The following is a 19,287-nucleotide window of genomic DNA, read 5'->3' as shown; positions in this document are numbered from 1 at the left end:
CATTTGGTCCTGTTTCATATTTAACAAAATCTGTCACATTCATTAATTTTTAAATATTTACACCACACTTTTCTTTATTTCAAAGCATTGAAATACCAAGCAACGTAGAATTTCTTTTCCATTCTATGTGCTTACACGTGCATACACATAGTTTGAAGAGCTACTAACAGAGATAGGAAACCAATAAACTTTCCAAATATCTATCCCAACCCTTTAGGAAAAGAAAAGGGAAAGGGAAATGTCCAGGCATTCTATATATTTGAATGACCCTTCAAAATGTATATGGATTTAAGTAGGGTAGTAGATGAGGAGACGTACACAGACCTTATGTGAACTCTTTTGAGATTACTGCACAAAGGCACTTCAGCTTGTGGTGGGCTGATTCATACTGTAATTTTCTTTCCCACAAAATGAACATCCACACATGACTGATACTTATCAGCAAGAAAGTATAGGGAGATTCCAAGTTTCTGCATCCTTGCCTCCACAATCACATGAGCAAGGGCATTCTCAAGCTACAGTCCTGTTGCTGCCTATTTAAACAAAATTCTCAGGATTTTCATTTTAACCTATTTCCTTTTAGATAGCTTCTGTCAAGTCAAGACCATGAATGATGTAGAACAATTTAGCAAGAGTTCTGTTATTTGCTTACACACAACTATGAAAATATTGGCATACCAAACCTATACTATTTTCACATATACCCTGGGACATCCTAGGAAGTGGTTATGCTTACTCTCTTTCTCTGTCTTCTTATCCGGCTTGGGGGACATGCTGCCCTTGTCTCCCCACTCCCGTTTTGGAATATATTCCCTCTTTTCTGAAAAACTCAGTCCATCACATCAGCTCCTCCTCTGTAGGCATCATGTCTCACAGCTTTCTATTAAAGGTAATTTTTGTCTATGCATCTAATTACTGTAAAAGTAACATTCCTCTTTGATAATCTACTTTAAAATATGGTAATAAATACATAAGTGTTGTTCATTGTTCTCCTGATAGTGGTCTCATGAATGCTGACATTTGCCAATGCAAGAGAAGCCTTCAGTTCCTTACAGGTGTGTCTGGATTTTGAGACTTCCTAGAGTATTTCACACATCTTGTCCTTGATATGACTTTGGTTGGTTAACCACTTCTAAGGAAGGTAACAATGGTGCTGAATTGCCACCAATTGTACAGGATCTACCCGACAAGGGACTGGTGGAATCCAAACTCTCTAGAAAGAGTTTTGTACTGTTTTCAGCCTGGTGAGAATCAACAATTTGGTGATTCTCAGAAATCTTCTTTGTTCAAATCATGACACACTTTCACATAACTGTAAAAAAGACAATGAATTCAAAAAATTTCCTATTACATTTTATGCATCTCTATATTCTCAAATATAATAAAGAAGGATGGTTACAAGAATCATCCTCTGTTAACCACTAGGCTAAACTACAGAAAAATGTCAGAAAATTCTGCTACCAAAATGTAGAAAGCAACTATAATTGCAAAGATCTCAAACAAGATGTTAGGATGAAAAGTTGTTGGGAAACAGTCGCATACGAATTCAATAAATAAAGGTAGTCTTCAACTTACAATATTTCATTTAGTGACCGTTCACTCAATGGCATTGAAAAAAGTGTCTTATGACCATTTTTATACTTATGACCAGTACACCATCCCTATGGTCATATGGTCAAAATTCATACACTTGACAACTGACTCATATTCATGATGGCTGCAGTGTCCAAGAGTCTGGCAAGCAAAGTCAATGGGGAAGCCAGATTAGCTTAATAACCTTACTAATTTAACAATTGCAGCAATTCACTTAACAACTGCGACAAGAAAAGTCATAAAATAGCAACTGTCTCACTTAGCAACAGAAATGTTGGGCTCAATTGTGGTCATGATTCAAGGACTAATTGTAATAATAATAAGCTTACTGCTAGACTTTAAAAGTAAAATGTCTACAAGTCCTAATTTTACAAAACCTGCACAGCATATTGAAGACTTTTTTTACTAAGGCAGTACAAAGTTTTCAAAACAGATTTTTTTTCACAATGCACAATAATAAAACAATGTAGTTAAATGTGTGCATACAACTGGAAAGGCAGCCAGGAACAGCTAATTAAGTAGTCATACAAGCCTGAAAAATATGCATACATAGGCCGATATATAGTATGTTATTTCATATCAAGAATCTGATGGAAAATTAAAGGTTCCAACAGCTTCAATGACAACTTGAATAAAATCCATTACTAAATTATTAAATTATTACTTTTGGTAGGAGCATTTGCAGAAAACAATCTGTTAAAATCATTCCAGTTAATTCCAAATATTTTGCTGTTTAAACTGAAGAATGTTTACTACTATTTTGCAAGTGGTAGAATGTATTATTTCTGAGCTTTCAACGCCCTTTACTCTTATATCAAGGTAGTTATTAAACTGAAAAGAATTAAGACAGACTCTAAACTGTGTGTTTTTTTCAAATTAATTTCTAACTTAATTAACATAATTCCAGGCTTCATTTTTCCTGTATTAAGTTTTCCCATTTAGTTCTTATTCTTTGTTCTATAGGAGTTAGATCTTTGGAATCATCCATTTTATCTGGCTAAAATATAGTTCTACATTTGGCTTGGATACCATTCAGATTTACAATGAAAAAAGCTAGGCTTGTAGAGGTATTTATTATCAAGCAGTTACTGTTATTGTTCATATCATATATAAATTTATCAACCACAATGTTTAAGAACATAGCAACATTATTTCAAATGTGTAATTTCAAGTAGCATTATATATTTTTACAAATATTATACACACCTCCACAAACACATGTGTCTAAGTCATGGAATGTACTAAGAATATGATTCATCAAGCAAATTCTAACAGTTCTAACTAATCTGTTCAATGTGATCAATTAATCACAAAAAGTGTGCAAATTTAATAAAATATGTTTCTTAACTTTGATCTTGAAAGACTTCCCACTTCCCACAATAAAAGCAATCCTTCAATCTGAGGGAATTATTTCAAAATTTACTGAATGGCACCTTTATTAGGAAACACTTCTGCGTTTTATATTTTTTTGTGGTTAACTAGATTTTAAATACTCATTTTAAACTGGAATAATGGATCCTACAGTGTAACTATTGTTGACACTGATTTTAAAATGTTTAATAAATTTGTAATCTTCCTACAATATATCACACACTAATAATTAACTACTTCATTAGCTAAAGGAATTAAGGATCTATTATTGGAAAACCTTTTTAAATTTTCAAATGACAGGAAAAGTAAAAGCAAATATTGAAACTATGCTGTGAGTGAAATTAAGGAACGAAATTGTTTCCCCTTTTACCTTGAAATGTCCTGTTGAGTTTACTTAGGTGCAGGAACCTTCCACATAATTTAAGAAATGACCACTCTGGATTCTGTGGTACTAAAACTCAGTTGAGCCTGGCTTAAAAAAAATATATCAGTGACAGCTTCTCACTCAACAACCTTCAGTAATTGCAGGAAGTCTTTTCAAGAGTACCAGCTTCCTTTCTTGAAAACTTTTTCAGTCCTCATTGTTTTGTTAAACAGTATGCAGTGGACTTCAACTCCCAGAATTCTGAGAATTGAAGTCCACCAAGGGCATCAATCATATTAGCCCAGGGATCTGCAAAATTGGCTCTTAAGACTGGTGGACTTCAACTCCCAGAATTCTGAGAATTGAAGTCCACCAGTCTTAAAACAGCCAACTTTGCAGACCTCTGTGTTAGCCCAAAGCCTGGCGCCGGGCGGGCCTTGCTCCCCCATTGGTGGAGCCCCAAGAAGCGAGGAGGGAGAAAAAGAGACGGAGGCCAAGGAGCTTCCCCCCCCGCCCCCTCCCAACAAAAATCTAACCGGGGAGCCAGGCAGGCAGTAGCAAATTAGCCGATCACGCACGTGTGATCGGCTAATTTGCTACTGCCCGCCCGGCTCCCCGGTTAGATTTTTGCTGGGAGGGGGCGGGGGGGAAGCTCCTTGGCCTCCGTCTCTTTTTCTCCCTCCTCGCTTCTCGTCCCCGCCGGACTTCAGGATCCTCCCCAATCATTGTGGGTCGAAAAGAAAAAAGGGAAAGGGGCGCTTTTTTTGAAGTGCCCGAGAGGAGGGAGGGGAGCGGGCGCCCGGCACACAGAAGAGCCGCATTAAAATGTGTAAAGAGCCACATGTGGCTTGCGAGCCACGGCTTGCCAACCACTGGTCTAGGTGAATGCTGAGATAGGGAGAAGAGGATATAAAATTATTGGACTGAAGTCCCTATGAGGCAATTCCTCACTCCCCAGAACTTCTTGTACAGTACCTCATTTACTGTTTTTCCTCTGCACCTAGGATTGTCATCTCCCCAAGAATGAGTTAATGACAGCAGTGTTACAAAGTGAGTGGGGGGGAAATAGACTCAGGAAGTTTCAGTGAAGTGCCTTGAGTTAATTTATCTCAAGCAAAAAAAAAATCACTCTTAAGTAACACAATTGCAAATGAAGTAATTCCAAAGGGAAGGAAAATGGTAGTGAGTGATAAAAGCTACAGGCACTTCCTTTGTGACTGGCACAATTTCTCTGAGTTTCATGAAAGGCAGAGTGAGAAAGAGATGAGGTTTGCCTGCGCAACTCACAACATCATGCCGGCTGGAAATATTTTGCATGCTGACGCTATACGTGTAATTGGTCAAGGTATAGGAAGTCCAGAAGAAAGACACTGTAACCCAACAGTGAACCAATTAAAAAATAAATATATTTGCAAGAAGACAGCTCTTTTGACACAAAGCAATATCACAAGACTCAGAATAACCAATCAGAAAATTTAATCCCCAAAGTTTTTTCTTATAAAAATGGCATTCTTGCCATACCTGAAACTCTTTTTACCAATTCAGGAAGTTTCCATCCTTTATAAACCCATCAGACACCCCCAAATTAAATTTAATATATAAACAACAGTCATCTGCTGAAGGCAGCAACAGCTTTAAGACATAAAAAGAAGTAAATGACAAACTATAGTGACATGTCACATAGAGGAGCCAAAAAAAAAAAAAACCTCACCCAAAAGTATCAACCCAAAGGATAGTTAATGATGAATAAGTAGCACAAAACATGCCTGCCCTTTTTCACCCCATGCCCTCGTTCCCAAGTATGTATCAATAGAAACAGCAGTTGATCAGGAATGAATCATACAGCGAGACATAAAGAGAGCGAGAAACAAATCTGAAGCTTTATCTTCTATCTTTTATTTTTAAAAAGTTGCCACTCGGTTAATAGAGATTGCTCTAATTATTGTGACAATTCCACATCCGGTTCAAACAACTTGTGTGTTCTTGACAGGATTCTCTGCAAGACTGAATTTCTTAGCCTGAGAACCACTTTTGTCTAAAAAAGATACTTCCCTTTGGAACCAAGACGGCCACATTAACAAACTGCCCTTCCATAGAGCTTCTTTTATTTTCCTTTTTTTTTTCAGCTGCCAGAATCAAGCTAAATAAAAGCTTGTCTAGGCCTTTCTCTCCATCAGCTTCATAGATTCCAGGTCAATTGGAGCACACAGTGGCACTGGAATTTCATATTGTTAATTACACCAAATGCCAACTGACATCTAAATAGCACTCCTACTAAAATTTAAATAATAGTATGCAAATACCTACCTGTGTGATAGGCATCTACTTTTATTACTGCAATGGAGGTATGAGTAAGTTAACTTCATTTCTTTTCATAGAAGTAGTTAAACTACTGAAATTAGTAGTTAATCAAACTGTACTAACATTATTTGTATATGAACACCCTTGATTAATTTTATGACAGCATTTATCAACCTAATTCATGATTTGCTTTAACTATGGTTTGTTAAACAATTATAAAACATTGCATTCTATTGAACCCAAATCCTTCCTAGACCCTGGTTTTTAAACTACTTATTTTCTAAACTGTTTCTATCCTGCATATCAAAGACTTGATTAGAGGGTTGAGAACAACACAAAAACAAACCAGCAATATCCCAAGAAACCATAGATCACCATTACTGTTTAAACATCATGCTAAACAATAGCCGAAATCCATATGCCAACAAAAAATGGTAGCTTCAAACAATATTTTATTTTCTTTAAACAAACCAAGATTATTTATGTATCCACCTTTTCTTATACTTGAAGCCCAAAAGTAGCAAATCATGTTATGATCTGGTTTGTTCTGTCAGAATGCACTGCTGGCATTGTATTGGTGATAAAGAGTTTTTAGCAAATACTTATAGAAACATATTTGTGTAACTGTATTTTGACTTCTAATTTCAGAAAAGGACCAGGGAAGTTTCTGGGCTTAACAGAAAATAAACCTAATTACATTCACAATTATATTAGTTTATGAGTTGTGGTCTGCACTGTGAAATAACTGTGCTAAATGAATCAGTTTAAGAAATAATTTCCATGGCTGAATTGGACAAAACACTTAAAACTAATTAGCATTAGTAAGATGTCATATTTATTTAATAATCAAATTTATATAGCCACCCTCTTACAAAAAGCTTATTTTAAATCAAATAAAAACATTTAATGTATCACAGACTGGCATCAGACTATGGTTCAGTCCTAATCTTATGCTCAAACACTTTCACTTTTCACTTTTACATTTAATGTCATGTTCAAAACAAAAGACTAATACTTGCAAGATTTGTAGCTAGTATCCAACCTAGAACAAAAACTAAAAATACTTTCAAGTCAATCTTTTGTGAATGTGGTAGCTGGTTTGTACCCCAAACCAGAATGTGGTATACCAAAGAAATAATTTTGAAAATTCCCCCTCTGTATAATAGACATAGGAATTAAACCTTGAAACCTTGTTTCACCTATGCTATTTCTATTGTTAATGTCCAATTTTGAACACTAAGCAGAACTAGACAATTAAAAGTTTTTAAATGTGGAGCTACATAGACATAATTGTCTTTGTTTGCATGTGCAATAAGTTATTTCTTTATTTAAATAATTGCCTATTTCATTAAGGTGTCCACATGAAAATATAAAAACCTAATACAGGTAGTCCTCACAGCAGTTCATTTAGTGACTGCTCAAAGTTGCAATGGCACTGAAAAAAGTGACTTATGACCATTTTTCACACGTGAATGTTGAAGCAGATGGTCACATGATGAAAATTCAGATGCTTGGCAATTGACTCATATTTATAATAGTTGCAGTGTACCAGGGTCATGTGATCCCATTTTGTGACCTTCTGATAAGCAAAGTCAATGGGGAAACTAGATTTACATAACAACTGTGTTACTAACTTAACTACTGCGGTGATTCATTTAACAGCTGTGGCAAGAAAGGTTTTAAAATTGGGCAAAATTCACTTAACATAAATTTTGTTAAGTGTTGCTTAGCAACAGAAATTTTGGGTCAATTGTAGTCTTAAATCAAGGACTATTTGTAAACACTTAATAAATCACTATTCAAAGTTCATACTACAATGCATCCTTGGGTCAGAAAAATATTCCCTTTCCAAACACTAATTCAAAACAATTAAAAAATTGTGGTTGATTAAAATCCAGCCCAACTGCCTGTGGAAACAACCAGGTCTTTTACGCCTTATGAGGGTCAACTAGATCTCTGGAAAAATGCTATTTCAAATTTCCCTTTCAACCAATGAAGTTCCCTTTACACATTCATGGGTCAGTTTGTATAAGGCTTTGATTAGCCAAGATATTTTAACAAATTAATACAACTTAACATGATTTGTAAACCAAATCAACATTCAAAGGGATGTATAAAGTTCAACATAAGTGGAACAAAGAAGAAAAGGACAAAAGGTTCTTGCTCAAAAAGTCGTTGCTATAATACCAAATCAGGAACCAAGTCAAAAGGTGATCTCTGTATAGTGATCCAAATCTGAAGTCTACAAACACAACAGGAACATATTATAATTGTGATATTGATGGATATATAAATCAATATTACAAATAAACTGTTTTGAAGCACAATTGCTCAGCAGGCAGCATGAGAATGTTACTTTATGGTTAACCTGTTTAGATCAACTCTATTAGCCTTTATCTTGCTGCATACCTTTAATCTCTAATGATTTGACAGAATGCTAAAGATTTGACAAGTTAGTTATATAAGAAAAGCCAGAAGAAGCTAAATTAAATGCAAATTCACATATTGTCACTGATGCTTGGTTTATTCTCCAGAAATGTAGATCTGTTCTTTCTTATTCTTTCCTTTAATTTATTTTTTCTTAATTTTCTTTATTCTTTCTCTAACTCACTGCTCACTGCTAGAAATTCAGTTCAGACCAGCTCAAGGTTAACTCAGCCTTCTATTCTTCTGAAGTCGGTAAAATGAGGACCCAGATTGTTGGGGGCAATATGCTGACTCTGTAAACCGCTTAGAGGGGGCTGTAAAAGCACTATGAAGCAGTATATAAGTCTAAGTTGCTATTAATATTTTGACATTCTATTTTCTGCCATATAGTAATAAGCCATAATCTGAATGGTATGATACAGAACATACATTTATTAAGATATTAATTTGGCTGCCCTACTTTTTTTAAAAAAACCAAAAGCACCTCCACACAGAAATTTGAAATAGTCTTTCTGAAATCTTTTTTTTTAATAAGGCAATAATTTTCTGCCTTAGCATTCCCCATTATTGTATTGGCAGAGGCCAAAAATAAATTTAATAACTAAGTGAAAGAAAATTTCAATTTACATAAGAATATATTGTCTGGCTGGAGATAATTCATATCTTATTTTCCAAAGGTCAGCAACAGTACAAGTCCCAATTTAAATCCAAATGATTTCAGTTAACCCTGTAAATCCACATTTGAGATCAGGCTATCTCAAGGGAGATCATCATGAGATTTTATTGTATATGGTATCTCTTATATCAATGGTTCAAACTATTTTCTGATTTTCAAGCTATTTTCTACTGATTTATTTCTACTTATTTTTAAGGAGTGATATGCTGTAAGTGAAGATGAATATTATCTTTCCTATTATGTGGTTTACTGTAACCATATGTACCAAGGTACACATAATTACTTCTAATTTGCTTAAAGTATAGATTATTTCCAAACCTAATTTTGAAAACTTAGTCTACAGTGGATTTGTTAACCTTGGTTATATTGACCATAGTAAACCCAATAAATACTTGAGGAGCCAAAATGTTAGATATGGAGAATTACAAGTTCAAGTTTCTGTTTAGTGTATATTTTAGGAAAAAAATTATAATATATAATAATATAATTTATTACAAACATTTAAAATGCAAAAAGTCTAATAATAAAATAAGAAGAGATACATACGTTTTTGTTTTTAAAAAAGACATATAAATTAATCCATTGTTCCTTATCATCTGTTAACACACAAGTAAACATTCTTTGTACTTAGTTTAACATTACTAAAGTACTCAAGGTACCACTATGGTATAGTTAAAACTACTAGTAAAAACTAGCAATGATATTACATCTCAAGAAAATTTATATTCTACTAGTCTTAAATTATATAACTTTATCTATGTAATCCATTCAGGAAGAAAAATACAATGGTGCTACAATGCTTGGCTATTTAAAACAGGGTCTACAGCAAACTAACAAGTAGTTCTAGATAGCTAAGAAGCAAACAATGGAGTCATTGAGCAACAACATGGCCTTTATGCCTCACTTATTCTAGCAGTAAGTTTTAGTGAAGTTGATGAGACTTCTGGGTGTGCAGGGAATGTAAAAATGCATCTCTTATGGAACTAGCAGCAAATTCTCGAAGAGATGCACAATCTTGTTATATCTTTTCATTAAAAATGTTTCTAGAGAAATATTTTAAGAATATCTTTTCTAATTAATAGCAGAGTGATGATCTAATTGTGATGTGCATTTTATGTAAGAAAAGCCATTTTTTTCTTACATTATTAATTAACTGTACCACTGCCCTCAAGTTAATGGACAGTATTGAAAGACAAAATGATAGCTAAAACCAACATTTAAGGATATACTTTGTGTTTTGTAATATTTATACAGATTCTCCTTTTTCACTGTGCACACACACACACACACATACATCCACAAACAAGACCCCAATCAGATTGTAGCCTAGATCTGCAATTCATTGACTTTACAATTTACCACATGTTGAGCTGGAGAGATCTCAGCTTCATTTGAATCATTGCACAAATATGCAAGTGATTTATCATTTTAAAACTGAAGACTGCAGAAGAACAACGCCACTTTTTCGGCATATTATCCCTTCTGGCAGAGTAAGAACAATTATGTACTAATTAAACCCTGTAAATAGGCTGCACCCTGTTAAAGCCAATGAGGCTCCCAAATTTCACTAAAGTTAGTCAATTAACTCATTCATGCCTGTTGGTCTGACTATACAGTAAAAGAATGTGAATCAAGAAATGAAACACTTAAAAAGAACAGAGTTAGTGGCAACCTGAAATTAGATAAAATTTTCATCAAAAACAAAAAATGATAACCTGCTAGAATATACTACTGTATTACCTTACTGTAAACTATTGACTATTCTGTTAAGAGATGTAGATACTAATACATTACAGAACTCTATTGAATGGGAATCATCATAAATCACTGTCCTAGATACATTGAGAAATTACTATTTAAAAAATGCTACTTAAAAAAATCGCATACATATGGGAGGAAAGATGTATATTTCTTCTCAGATTCCTTTCCTCAAACTAATTTATAAAATGCCTTAGATTAAATAAAATGCATAAAAGATGTATGGATATACACAGTCATTTCTAAAACTTTCCTTAAAACAGCTGTGCTCTTAAGACTGCTTATAAATGTTAAAATAGAGAAAGAAGCATCAAGATATCAATTAAAGAAATGTAGTTTTGAAGGGCCTCTAATATTCTTTTTCTTTTCCAAGACTTTCCTGACATATAAAACATGGTGAACCTTACATCTTCAGCTTCCATTTTAGCAATGGTTATCAATCATAGATACGTTTTCCAAACATCTCTGAATATTCAGAGACGTAAGCAAGATTTTTATTATTTCTGAGATCCACTTGGAAAAAAACTATTCTGTTTAAAACTCATGAATTGTGAACAAAATAAGATTAATTTCATTTTTGAAAAAGTGAGTTAATTTTATAATTCGTTTTTGAAATCAGAAATATTTGTTCTCTGGGTATATCAAAGCTTTTGACAAAGGAAAAGCATAGCTAAACATTCCATAAAAATATAGTGTCACACACTGAATGTTTTTTAATGCAAATTATTTTTATTACACAAGTTGTTTTCCTTAATATGAAACATCAAACATTGAAGACTATTGTACATTTCTTGGAAGGTGTTCTGTTTAAAGTGATGGTGAGATTCCCACCTTCCATCAATATCGTAAGAAGGCAGCTCAAATTAGAGATCTACTTAACGTTTTTTGAATTGTTCTTCAGCATTGCAAGAGTTAACTCTGAATCCTATGAAAAGGCTGCCCCACATTTAAGGAGAAACAAGCACTAACCTCCCACTTTCCCCAAAACAATCCAAGCTTTTCATGGGCTGATTTTCCTAATTCCTTCCCCCCCCCCAACCTCTCCCATCTCTTATTGCTTATAATTAGTGAAAGAAACCTGACCCACTACCAGTGTCTATGGACCTTGGATATTATAAGGCCAGCGTGGCGTCAAATATCTTAACATTCATAAGTGTTATGGGCTGTAAATAAATCCTGTAGATTTATGACCCTTCAGTGCCTGCCAGCAAATGAATGTGGCACATTTCTTCCAGCAGACCTATGGAGGTACAAGTTTGCTTTTGTTTGTAAAGTTAACCATTTCCTTCACAAACACACTCAATTATCAGTTACCAACAATATTTGCCATGGCTCAGTACAGAAACAATGATGTTAATTTAAAAAAATTGTTTAGGAGAATGCAGATTATGCAAACAATAAAGTAACTAACCCAGCAGCAGCTAAAAGTTCTACAGCAACAAAAGACAAAATGATCCTACCACAGTTAATCTGCAGACAGACACTCTAATTCTACCTATAACTGAAAAATGCTATTTTAATCTGTAAGAGCTCCTTTGTGGGCAGCTATATGCACTTCGACTCAAATAATATCTGTTCTGTTCTTCCTTTAAAGTTAGCAAGTAAGTTTCAAGAAAGGCATGAATTGCTGCCTCGGTGTTGTTTTTTTCAATTTCTACCCCCATGCGTCCAGCAATCCCCTCTTCTCTATTTAGGGAAACATTTGTTAAATCCAGGTTGTCTCGTGCTTAACAGCCATAACCCAGCTTCCACATAACTGCCAGACAGCTGTAAATGGGGGTTGAGCAATTTTAGTCATGGTATACATCTATGCAAAAGCAAAGAAAGAGAATTCTGCAGCTGTCTTTTTTCTACTCTCTTAAAAAAACAGAAAGAAAAAAATAAAAATCTTACTAATGCATGAACCCTGGAGCTCTTTAAAGTAAAAATGCCTATCTTGGCAAGCCAATAATCTATGTTTTACCCTTGCAGCCCCAAAAGTAATATTAGAGACATGAAAATGAAAACGTGGTTACATTTTGCCTTCATTAAACATAAACTCTAGCCTTCCAGAGTATTTCTAAGTGAGAAGCAAGGTAATGCATTGGTTCTCTCCTCCAGTCTGATTTTAAAAAGAATTCAGACAAGAGAGGCTGAAAGGACATTACTCATATGAAGTTTACAAAGCTATTTCTGACACAGAACCAGCATCCTAACCATGCTAAGAACTAAGAGAGTAACAGACAATGTGTTCAATTTTACTGGTTATTTTTGCACAGTTCAAGAGAAGAAAATATTTTTCCCCATTAAAACCATTAATTAAGTGAATGGTGCAATTTAGTAAACAGCCTATCCCTGCCAGTGAGCCCCAAACTCACTGAGATTTGAAAACTAGATGTAAATGGATAATATTCAACTACCACCATCATCCTTATTTCAGAAATCAAATTTCAGCCTACAGATTAGCAGTGAATCAAACCTTCACACTTGAAACAGAATTTTGAACTATGCAAAGCTATAAATATTTCTAAAGGACCTGAACAACAAATTAGCATAAATACCAAAGAAGGGCAGGAACACCTGTTCTTTTTTTTCAGCATGATAAGCATTTCATTGTTCTCTATTTAAAATGTAATGACCTGCGTAATTACAGTAATATTACACTGAACTGCAAAAGCTCAGATTGTCACACTTTTGAAAACTGTTGTCAAAACAATTCATAGCAGGAAAAAAAAGGTGGAGAAATCCTATTAACTCTTTACCCTCTTGCATCTAGATTCTTCAACTAAAGATTAAGGAGGGCGATTCAGAGCATTAAAAAAGGAATTATTAAAATTTTAAATTTTGGACTATTCAGTTTTGTTAAATCACAAATAATTCCCCTATTTTATGCTTATTGATAAAAAAAATATTACTCTGAGAAATAAAACCCATGCAAAAAGCGAAATGTAGGAAAGTAATATATTGAACTTTAATGTTAATAGAAATCAATTTTGAAATATTAACATTAAAATTATTTTGGTAACCAGAATAATATTTTCTACTTAATTGCTTTATCACTGATTTCTGAAATTAAATTTCATGTCATGAAGTTCTCATGACATCCATTTTCACACAAGTTAGTACTAAATCCATTTTTTAAAATCTATAACAGAGCTCTCCTTAGTATATATTGGTTCTCTTTACAGCCAGGTATATTATTCTGTGAAAAGCAAAATTAGTATGATGCAGAGGAATCTTTGTCCTCTGAAAAATGTAATTATTGCTATCAATTTTGAACAATCTTCAGCAACTGAACTATTACTTATCATAAGAAAATTTGGACTTTAATCCCTTTTATCCTTACCTGGAAGTAAGGGCTTGCTTCTGAATCAACATTTATCTAGGATTGGACTGTTAATGATTGTTTTAAACCATTTACATTTATACACCTCCCAAAAAAATCATAGATCAGTATTTCTATAAATCAATTTTAAAATATCAAAGGACAAAGATTTTTCTAAATAAAAACAAAACCCCTGTCTACAGTGAAAAAAGGACAATAATTACCCAAAGAAACTTTTAAAAACAATAGTACATTCACTCAAATTGGGAGGATAGTGCCATTTATGTAAGTAACTATTAGCTATTTATTTACACTCTAAATTGCAAAAACAATGTCCTAATTGTTTCAATATATTCTGAACAGTACAATATAAAATCAATTTTTAAATAGTTTTAGCCTTGCAACAAAGTAAAGAATGGATTTTCTTTATAGCTATGATTTAAGTTGCATGACAAAAAGAAAAAAGAAACTGAAATATACAGCTGGCTGTCATGCAAATAATAAAATTGTCTATTGAGGATGAAAAATGCTTTCTGAATCATGTGATGGCAAAGAACAAGGTCACCTGTTATACTAACAATAAAATAACAGATTTTATACAAAGCACTGACTTCTCAGAAAGGGCTTTATTACTAAGTGATTTTTTTTTCTATTAAAGATAACTATTTAGGCCTGATCCAAAGTATTTCAAACATCCACACAAATAGTCCCCATTCATTTCAAAAGATGATGTATCTAATCCAGAACAAAAGTGCCACCAGAAAAAATACAATGTGTATTAAACCACAATATCCTTAATTATATGGAAAAGGGAATTTGCCTCTCAGCTTTCTAGCCAAAGAAATTTAAGAGAGAAACTTTATAGACAAACTTAAATTTTCCAAATTATTTATATAAATTCCTTTGGGGAATAAATTTATACTGTCTTAGTGTACATTTAAATAGCCACAAAATAGCCACAATTTTACCAACATATTTCATTACATTTACCTGTCCCACTACCTTGCCAATACTGTATGTAATCTTTTCTTTCCATTATACCAAAACAGTGGTTATAAAATATATACTTGCTTTAATCATGATCCCCAAAATGCAAGAAATTATAAAATATATTCACTAGGTTAATCTCATCCTTCAAAATACTTTAAAATACATATGTAAACACTACTTGGTCATCCTTGGCCTCTATAACTTGCAATGTGTATTTGGGATCTGAATAAAAACAAGTCTAACCCTATTTTAATATGCATTAAAAATATATCCTATTCCAGACTGGTGTTACCAGGAATCCCACAAGTATTTAATAGTGGATGTGTTACTCAACATTTATGTCTTATGCTATCACTATAAAAGGAAAAGGTAATTTGAAGAAACCAAAAGAAAGGGAAGTAGGATAGAAAACTTATCTTAATTTTAAAATTTAAGGGAAAACCTATGGACAAATTGTGAATGAATTCTGCATTCCCTGGGGGTGTAAGTCAGTTTATAAATAATATTATAAAAGTTTACTTCATTTCTAAGAAGAGCAAGTAAAGTTGGAATCAATCTATAAATATAAAATAGTAGCCAACAATTTTTACTTATGAAGAGCTTAGTAAAACAGCAATCTAATGGCAACAGCAACTTCTTTTCTGCCACGCCTTCTGGTGTTTCTGCCACACCCATAAAAGTATATATCCTTCAGTAAGAGTAATGTGTGTACGCTTGTGATTTAAAATATTCCATTCAAGTAAAAGCTTGTTCCTTTATTTAATGCTTTTGCTGAAATTTAATTGTTTTTAATAAGAAAAATATATATTTTAATAATCCTGCTGACTCTTCCTGAAGAGAATTATCCCCACAGAGAATAAGGGAAAGGGGGAAAGGAGGGGGAAAGATCCCTTGAGATTTTTTTCCTTTGTAAATTTAAAAAAAAAACAGTTGGTACTCCTAAAGCAAGACAGAATCATAGAAATGATAATATATATTATGCCACAGTTATAGAATGGCTATGGCATCTCTAACCTTCGTTAAAAAAACAACTGTGCCTTTTTTGAAAATGTCGCCTTGCAAAGGAATGCAAATAACATTTTCCCACTCTGAAAGGACAACACGCTCTTCTCAAGAAACCCTCAGAAATCAAACCAAAAAGAAAGAAAAATGGAAGGGGGAAAACACAATAAAGCAAGATGCTTGCAGTTAAACTGTCATCCGCAATATATTTAAAAACAAGAGTCCCCGTAAAAAGGGTGTACATAAAAGATACAATTTAACACCAATTAATCATTCAATGGCAACTATCCCAGTAAATTAGTATGTAACTCGGCGAGGGTTAGGACAGCAAATAAAGGGTTAAGTGGGAGGCAAAGCAAAGGGGGAGGGGAGAGAAAGCAAACCCCGTTCGCCACTCAAGAGGGCCGGAGAAAACAGAGCGCTATAGAAATTTCCGAGTTTGGGGAACTTCGAGCGAGCGCGGGCTCTGGCGCTGTGAACCAGGAGGGAGCTGAACGTACTGAATCGGCTTTCTTTTTTAAAGTCACTGGGGCTGAATCCACACCTCCTCTTCCCCCCCCCCAAACTGAAAGTAAAGGAATAAACATGGCGAAGTATAAACAAACCTCTTCCCTCCCTTGCCCGCCTCCCCTCCCCTCCCCCGGTCTGCGGAACGCACAAAAGTTTTGGAAAGTTTCTGGCCCTGCCATGGCCGAAGTGGGAAGGAACGGGCGGGACACGCAGAAGCCATTGGGGGCTTTGGGAAGGGAGGAAAAAGGAGGAGAACGCAGGATCGTAGCAGAAAAACCGGGAAAGGAAACCATTAAAAAAAAAGTCACTCACCGTTCTCGCCGTGGGCGAAAGGGATCCATTGGGGAGGTAGGGGCCGCTCAGGTCGGGAATCATTATAAAGGGATACCCAGGGTACGGTGGGCCCTTAAACAACCCTCCATCTTGCCTTTTTGCAGCTAACATGGCGGGGAAACGAGGAGCAAGAAGGAAAATAAAAGAAGGAAAGGGGAATCACAGTTAGAAATCGTTTCACACACAAAAATACAACGAAAACTTTAACGTACACGAATTTACAGAAAACGCAAGAGAATTTCACAGCCGCCGCCGCCTCCCCATCAAAAAAAAAGGGGGGGGGACTTAAGGGTGGCTGCCAAAGAGAAAAAGCAACTTACCTTCCTCTAAACTTTCTCTGGGTTTATCTCTGAAACTTTCGGACCTAGGTGGAGGCCGCCTCTCCGCCTTTAATTCAAGAAAGGTGTTTGGGAGAAGGGTGGAGGGGGGGTCACGATAACAAAAAAGAGAGGAAAAAACAGCGAAGAGTACATGGGAGAAGTAGGTTGGTGGGGGAGAGACGGAAGAAAGAAAACGAGAACAAGTTAAAAGTTTGTGCAAAACATAAGGCGAAACATACGGCAACAGGGCAATTTACGACGGGGGGAAACCAAGTTAGTTGTGTTCTGCCTCTCCCCCCTTTTCTTACTTTCCTCCCCCCCCCCATCTCTTGTCCTACAATCCTCCCACCAAAGTTGAGCGAGGCAGGTGTGTTTCAAAGGGGGCAACGTCTCTTACCTCGGAGTCTGAGGAGCTGTTTTGATTAGTTTCTGATTCATTGACCAGAGACGATTTGACGTCCGCTAAATCCCTCTCTGCAGAAGAGTTCTCCGAGATCTTCTCTTCTTGTTCCCCTTCGTCTTTAAAAGAGATCAATTCATCGTTCGCCCCCAAATCGTCCCCTCCACCGCCATTGAGTTGCGGCATCTTCTTCCTGCCTTACCCCCACCAGCAGCAATTTTGCAAGGACGGAACGAGAGAGACAGAAAGGGGGGGGGGGATAAGGAAAGAAAAAGGGGGAAGGATATTTTTCTTTAAAAAAAAACAAGGCAGAAAGAAAAGGGAGAAGTTTGTAATTTTAAGAAGAGTCCCAGGTGAAAGTTCTTTTCTCTTTTTCTTTCCTCTTGGGGAGGGGAACAGAGGGGGAGGAGGAGGAGGAGGAGGAGGAGGAGGGGAGGGCAGTGTCCCTGCTCCTTTCTTTTTGCACCAGTGACTTTGGGTTTCTTCTTTTCCTTCTTCTGGATTTTCTCTCTCTCTTTCTCTCTTTCTCTCTCTCTCTTTTCTTCCGATGATCAGATCAGCATGTAAAGACACGCGGGCAGAGACAGAAAAAATTAATAAGAAAAAAAATTATATAACGAGGGAGGGTTAAAACGGGGGAGGGGAATTACTTAAAAAAATGGTAGCAAACAAACCAAACAAATCAGCTGTAAAAAATGGGAGGGGGTAGAAGCTGCAGATATAGGAAGCCTGTGCCGGTCGGATTTGAGTGAGTTGAAGTTAGACTGAGAGCTTTTCAGTTCAAAGGCGGCGCTGATTGACAGATAGAAAAAGGGGGATCGAAATCCGGAGGAACGGAGAAGTCTGGGATCCAGGATTATTGACAGGGAGAAAGAAACACTAGGCACTTAATGAGATGCAGGAGGGGCGGGGGCTCCCTTGTGACGTGTGCATAAATAAACAGGAGGAGGGGGTAACGGAGAAACTAACAATGATCCCTTTTGGAGAGAGAAGGAAGGGGGTACGCGGCGAAGGCAAGCAGGCGGGCAGGCAGGGGCGACTAAGCGAAGGGAGACAATGCAGATAAGGCGAGGAGGCGAACCTGTCAGTTCTAACCCAGCGGGCCAAAGCGAACAAAACTCGGGGTGCACCAAACAAATTAGGGAAGGGGGCAAGGCAGGCGCTTCAGCCGTGCGTTTGCACAACCGTCAAGGCAACAGAAGCACCTCTCCGTGCCTTCGTGCTCGCACTTGGTTGCGCACTCAACTTTCCGGCGTGGTATAGTGAAATTTTTTTAAAGAGTTGCATCCGATGCACTTTTACCAGGAAGTGATTTCGGTCCTCTGGGACTTTCTTTCCGAATAAACAGGCGCGGGCTTGTGCTCCACTGGCCTTTTTATTTGGCGGGGTTGGTGTGTGTGAGGGGTGTGTGTCTCTCTTTTTAACGGCCGTGCAATGGTTTCGATCTTAATCTGCGGCCAGAAGAGTGGTCAAAAGGCTTATATTCCCCCACTCCCCCCCGTTTTATGGCTGAAAGAGAAGGCGAAAGCGAAGAGAAGAGGTGGCGCAGCTTCCAAATAGTTTGAATCGGATTGGAAAGGGGTGGGGTGGGGGCTCTGGCGCTGGACTCCAGCTCAAACCTGCAGAGCGTGGCTCGCAAAGGAAGCCCCGCGATTTCCGCGGTGGGCTTTCCCAGGAACGTCTCTGGAACTCGAGTGTTTTCCTCGGGCGTAAATTCCACCGGGCTTACTCCCCAAGCCCGTAGCCTTAAGAGCCCGCAGGCGAAAAGTGCACCAAGTCTGGCTTTCTAGGAGCAGGACGTCAAAGACCAAAACAAGGGGAAAGGGCTCCTTTTCTTGAGATAGTTTGATACAGTACCTGGATAGTAAGAGAATGGGTGGATATGACTAGTTAATTGTCCCGCGGGAGAGTGGGGGGCAGTGGGACTTTTTAAAGAGA

General features: G+C 36.3%; 1 protein-coding gene across 29 annotated transcripts in view; it reads right to left on the bottom strand.

The window, feature by feature from the left end:
* The window catches only part of TCF7L2 (transcription factor 7 like 2), a 209,197-nt gene extending 191,007 nt beyond the window's left edge, over positions 1 to 18,190 (bottom strand). For all 29 annotated transcript variants that reach the window (XR_014175570.1, XM_081955398.1, XM_081955409.1 and 26 more), the window contains exons 1-3: positions 17,347 to 18,190; positions 16,950 to 17,016; positions 16,609 to 16,733 (exon numbers count right to left, since the gene is read on the bottom strand). Coding sequence is in view for 28 of the 29 variants with exons in the window: in XM_081955398.1 (XP_081811524.1) it covers positions 16,609 to 16,733; positions 16,950 to 17,016; positions 17,347 to 17,535 (381 nt within the window). In the remaining variant the exon portion in view is untranslated. The remainder of the gene's footprint in view (positions 1 to 16,608; positions 16,734 to 16,949; positions 17,017 to 17,346) is intronic.
* Between the last annotated feature and the right edge of the window lie 1,097 nt (positions 18,191 to 19,287).

Source organism: Natrix helvetica, assembly GCF_964273705.1.
Source record: "Natrix helvetica genome assembly, chromosome: 5".
NCBI classification, from domain to species: Eukaryota; Metazoa; Chordata; class Lepidosauria; order Squamata; family Natricidae; genus Natrix; species Natrix helvetica.
The sequence above is the reverse complement of the archived record's forward strand: the minus strand, read 5'-3'. Positions and strand labels throughout refer to the sequence as shown.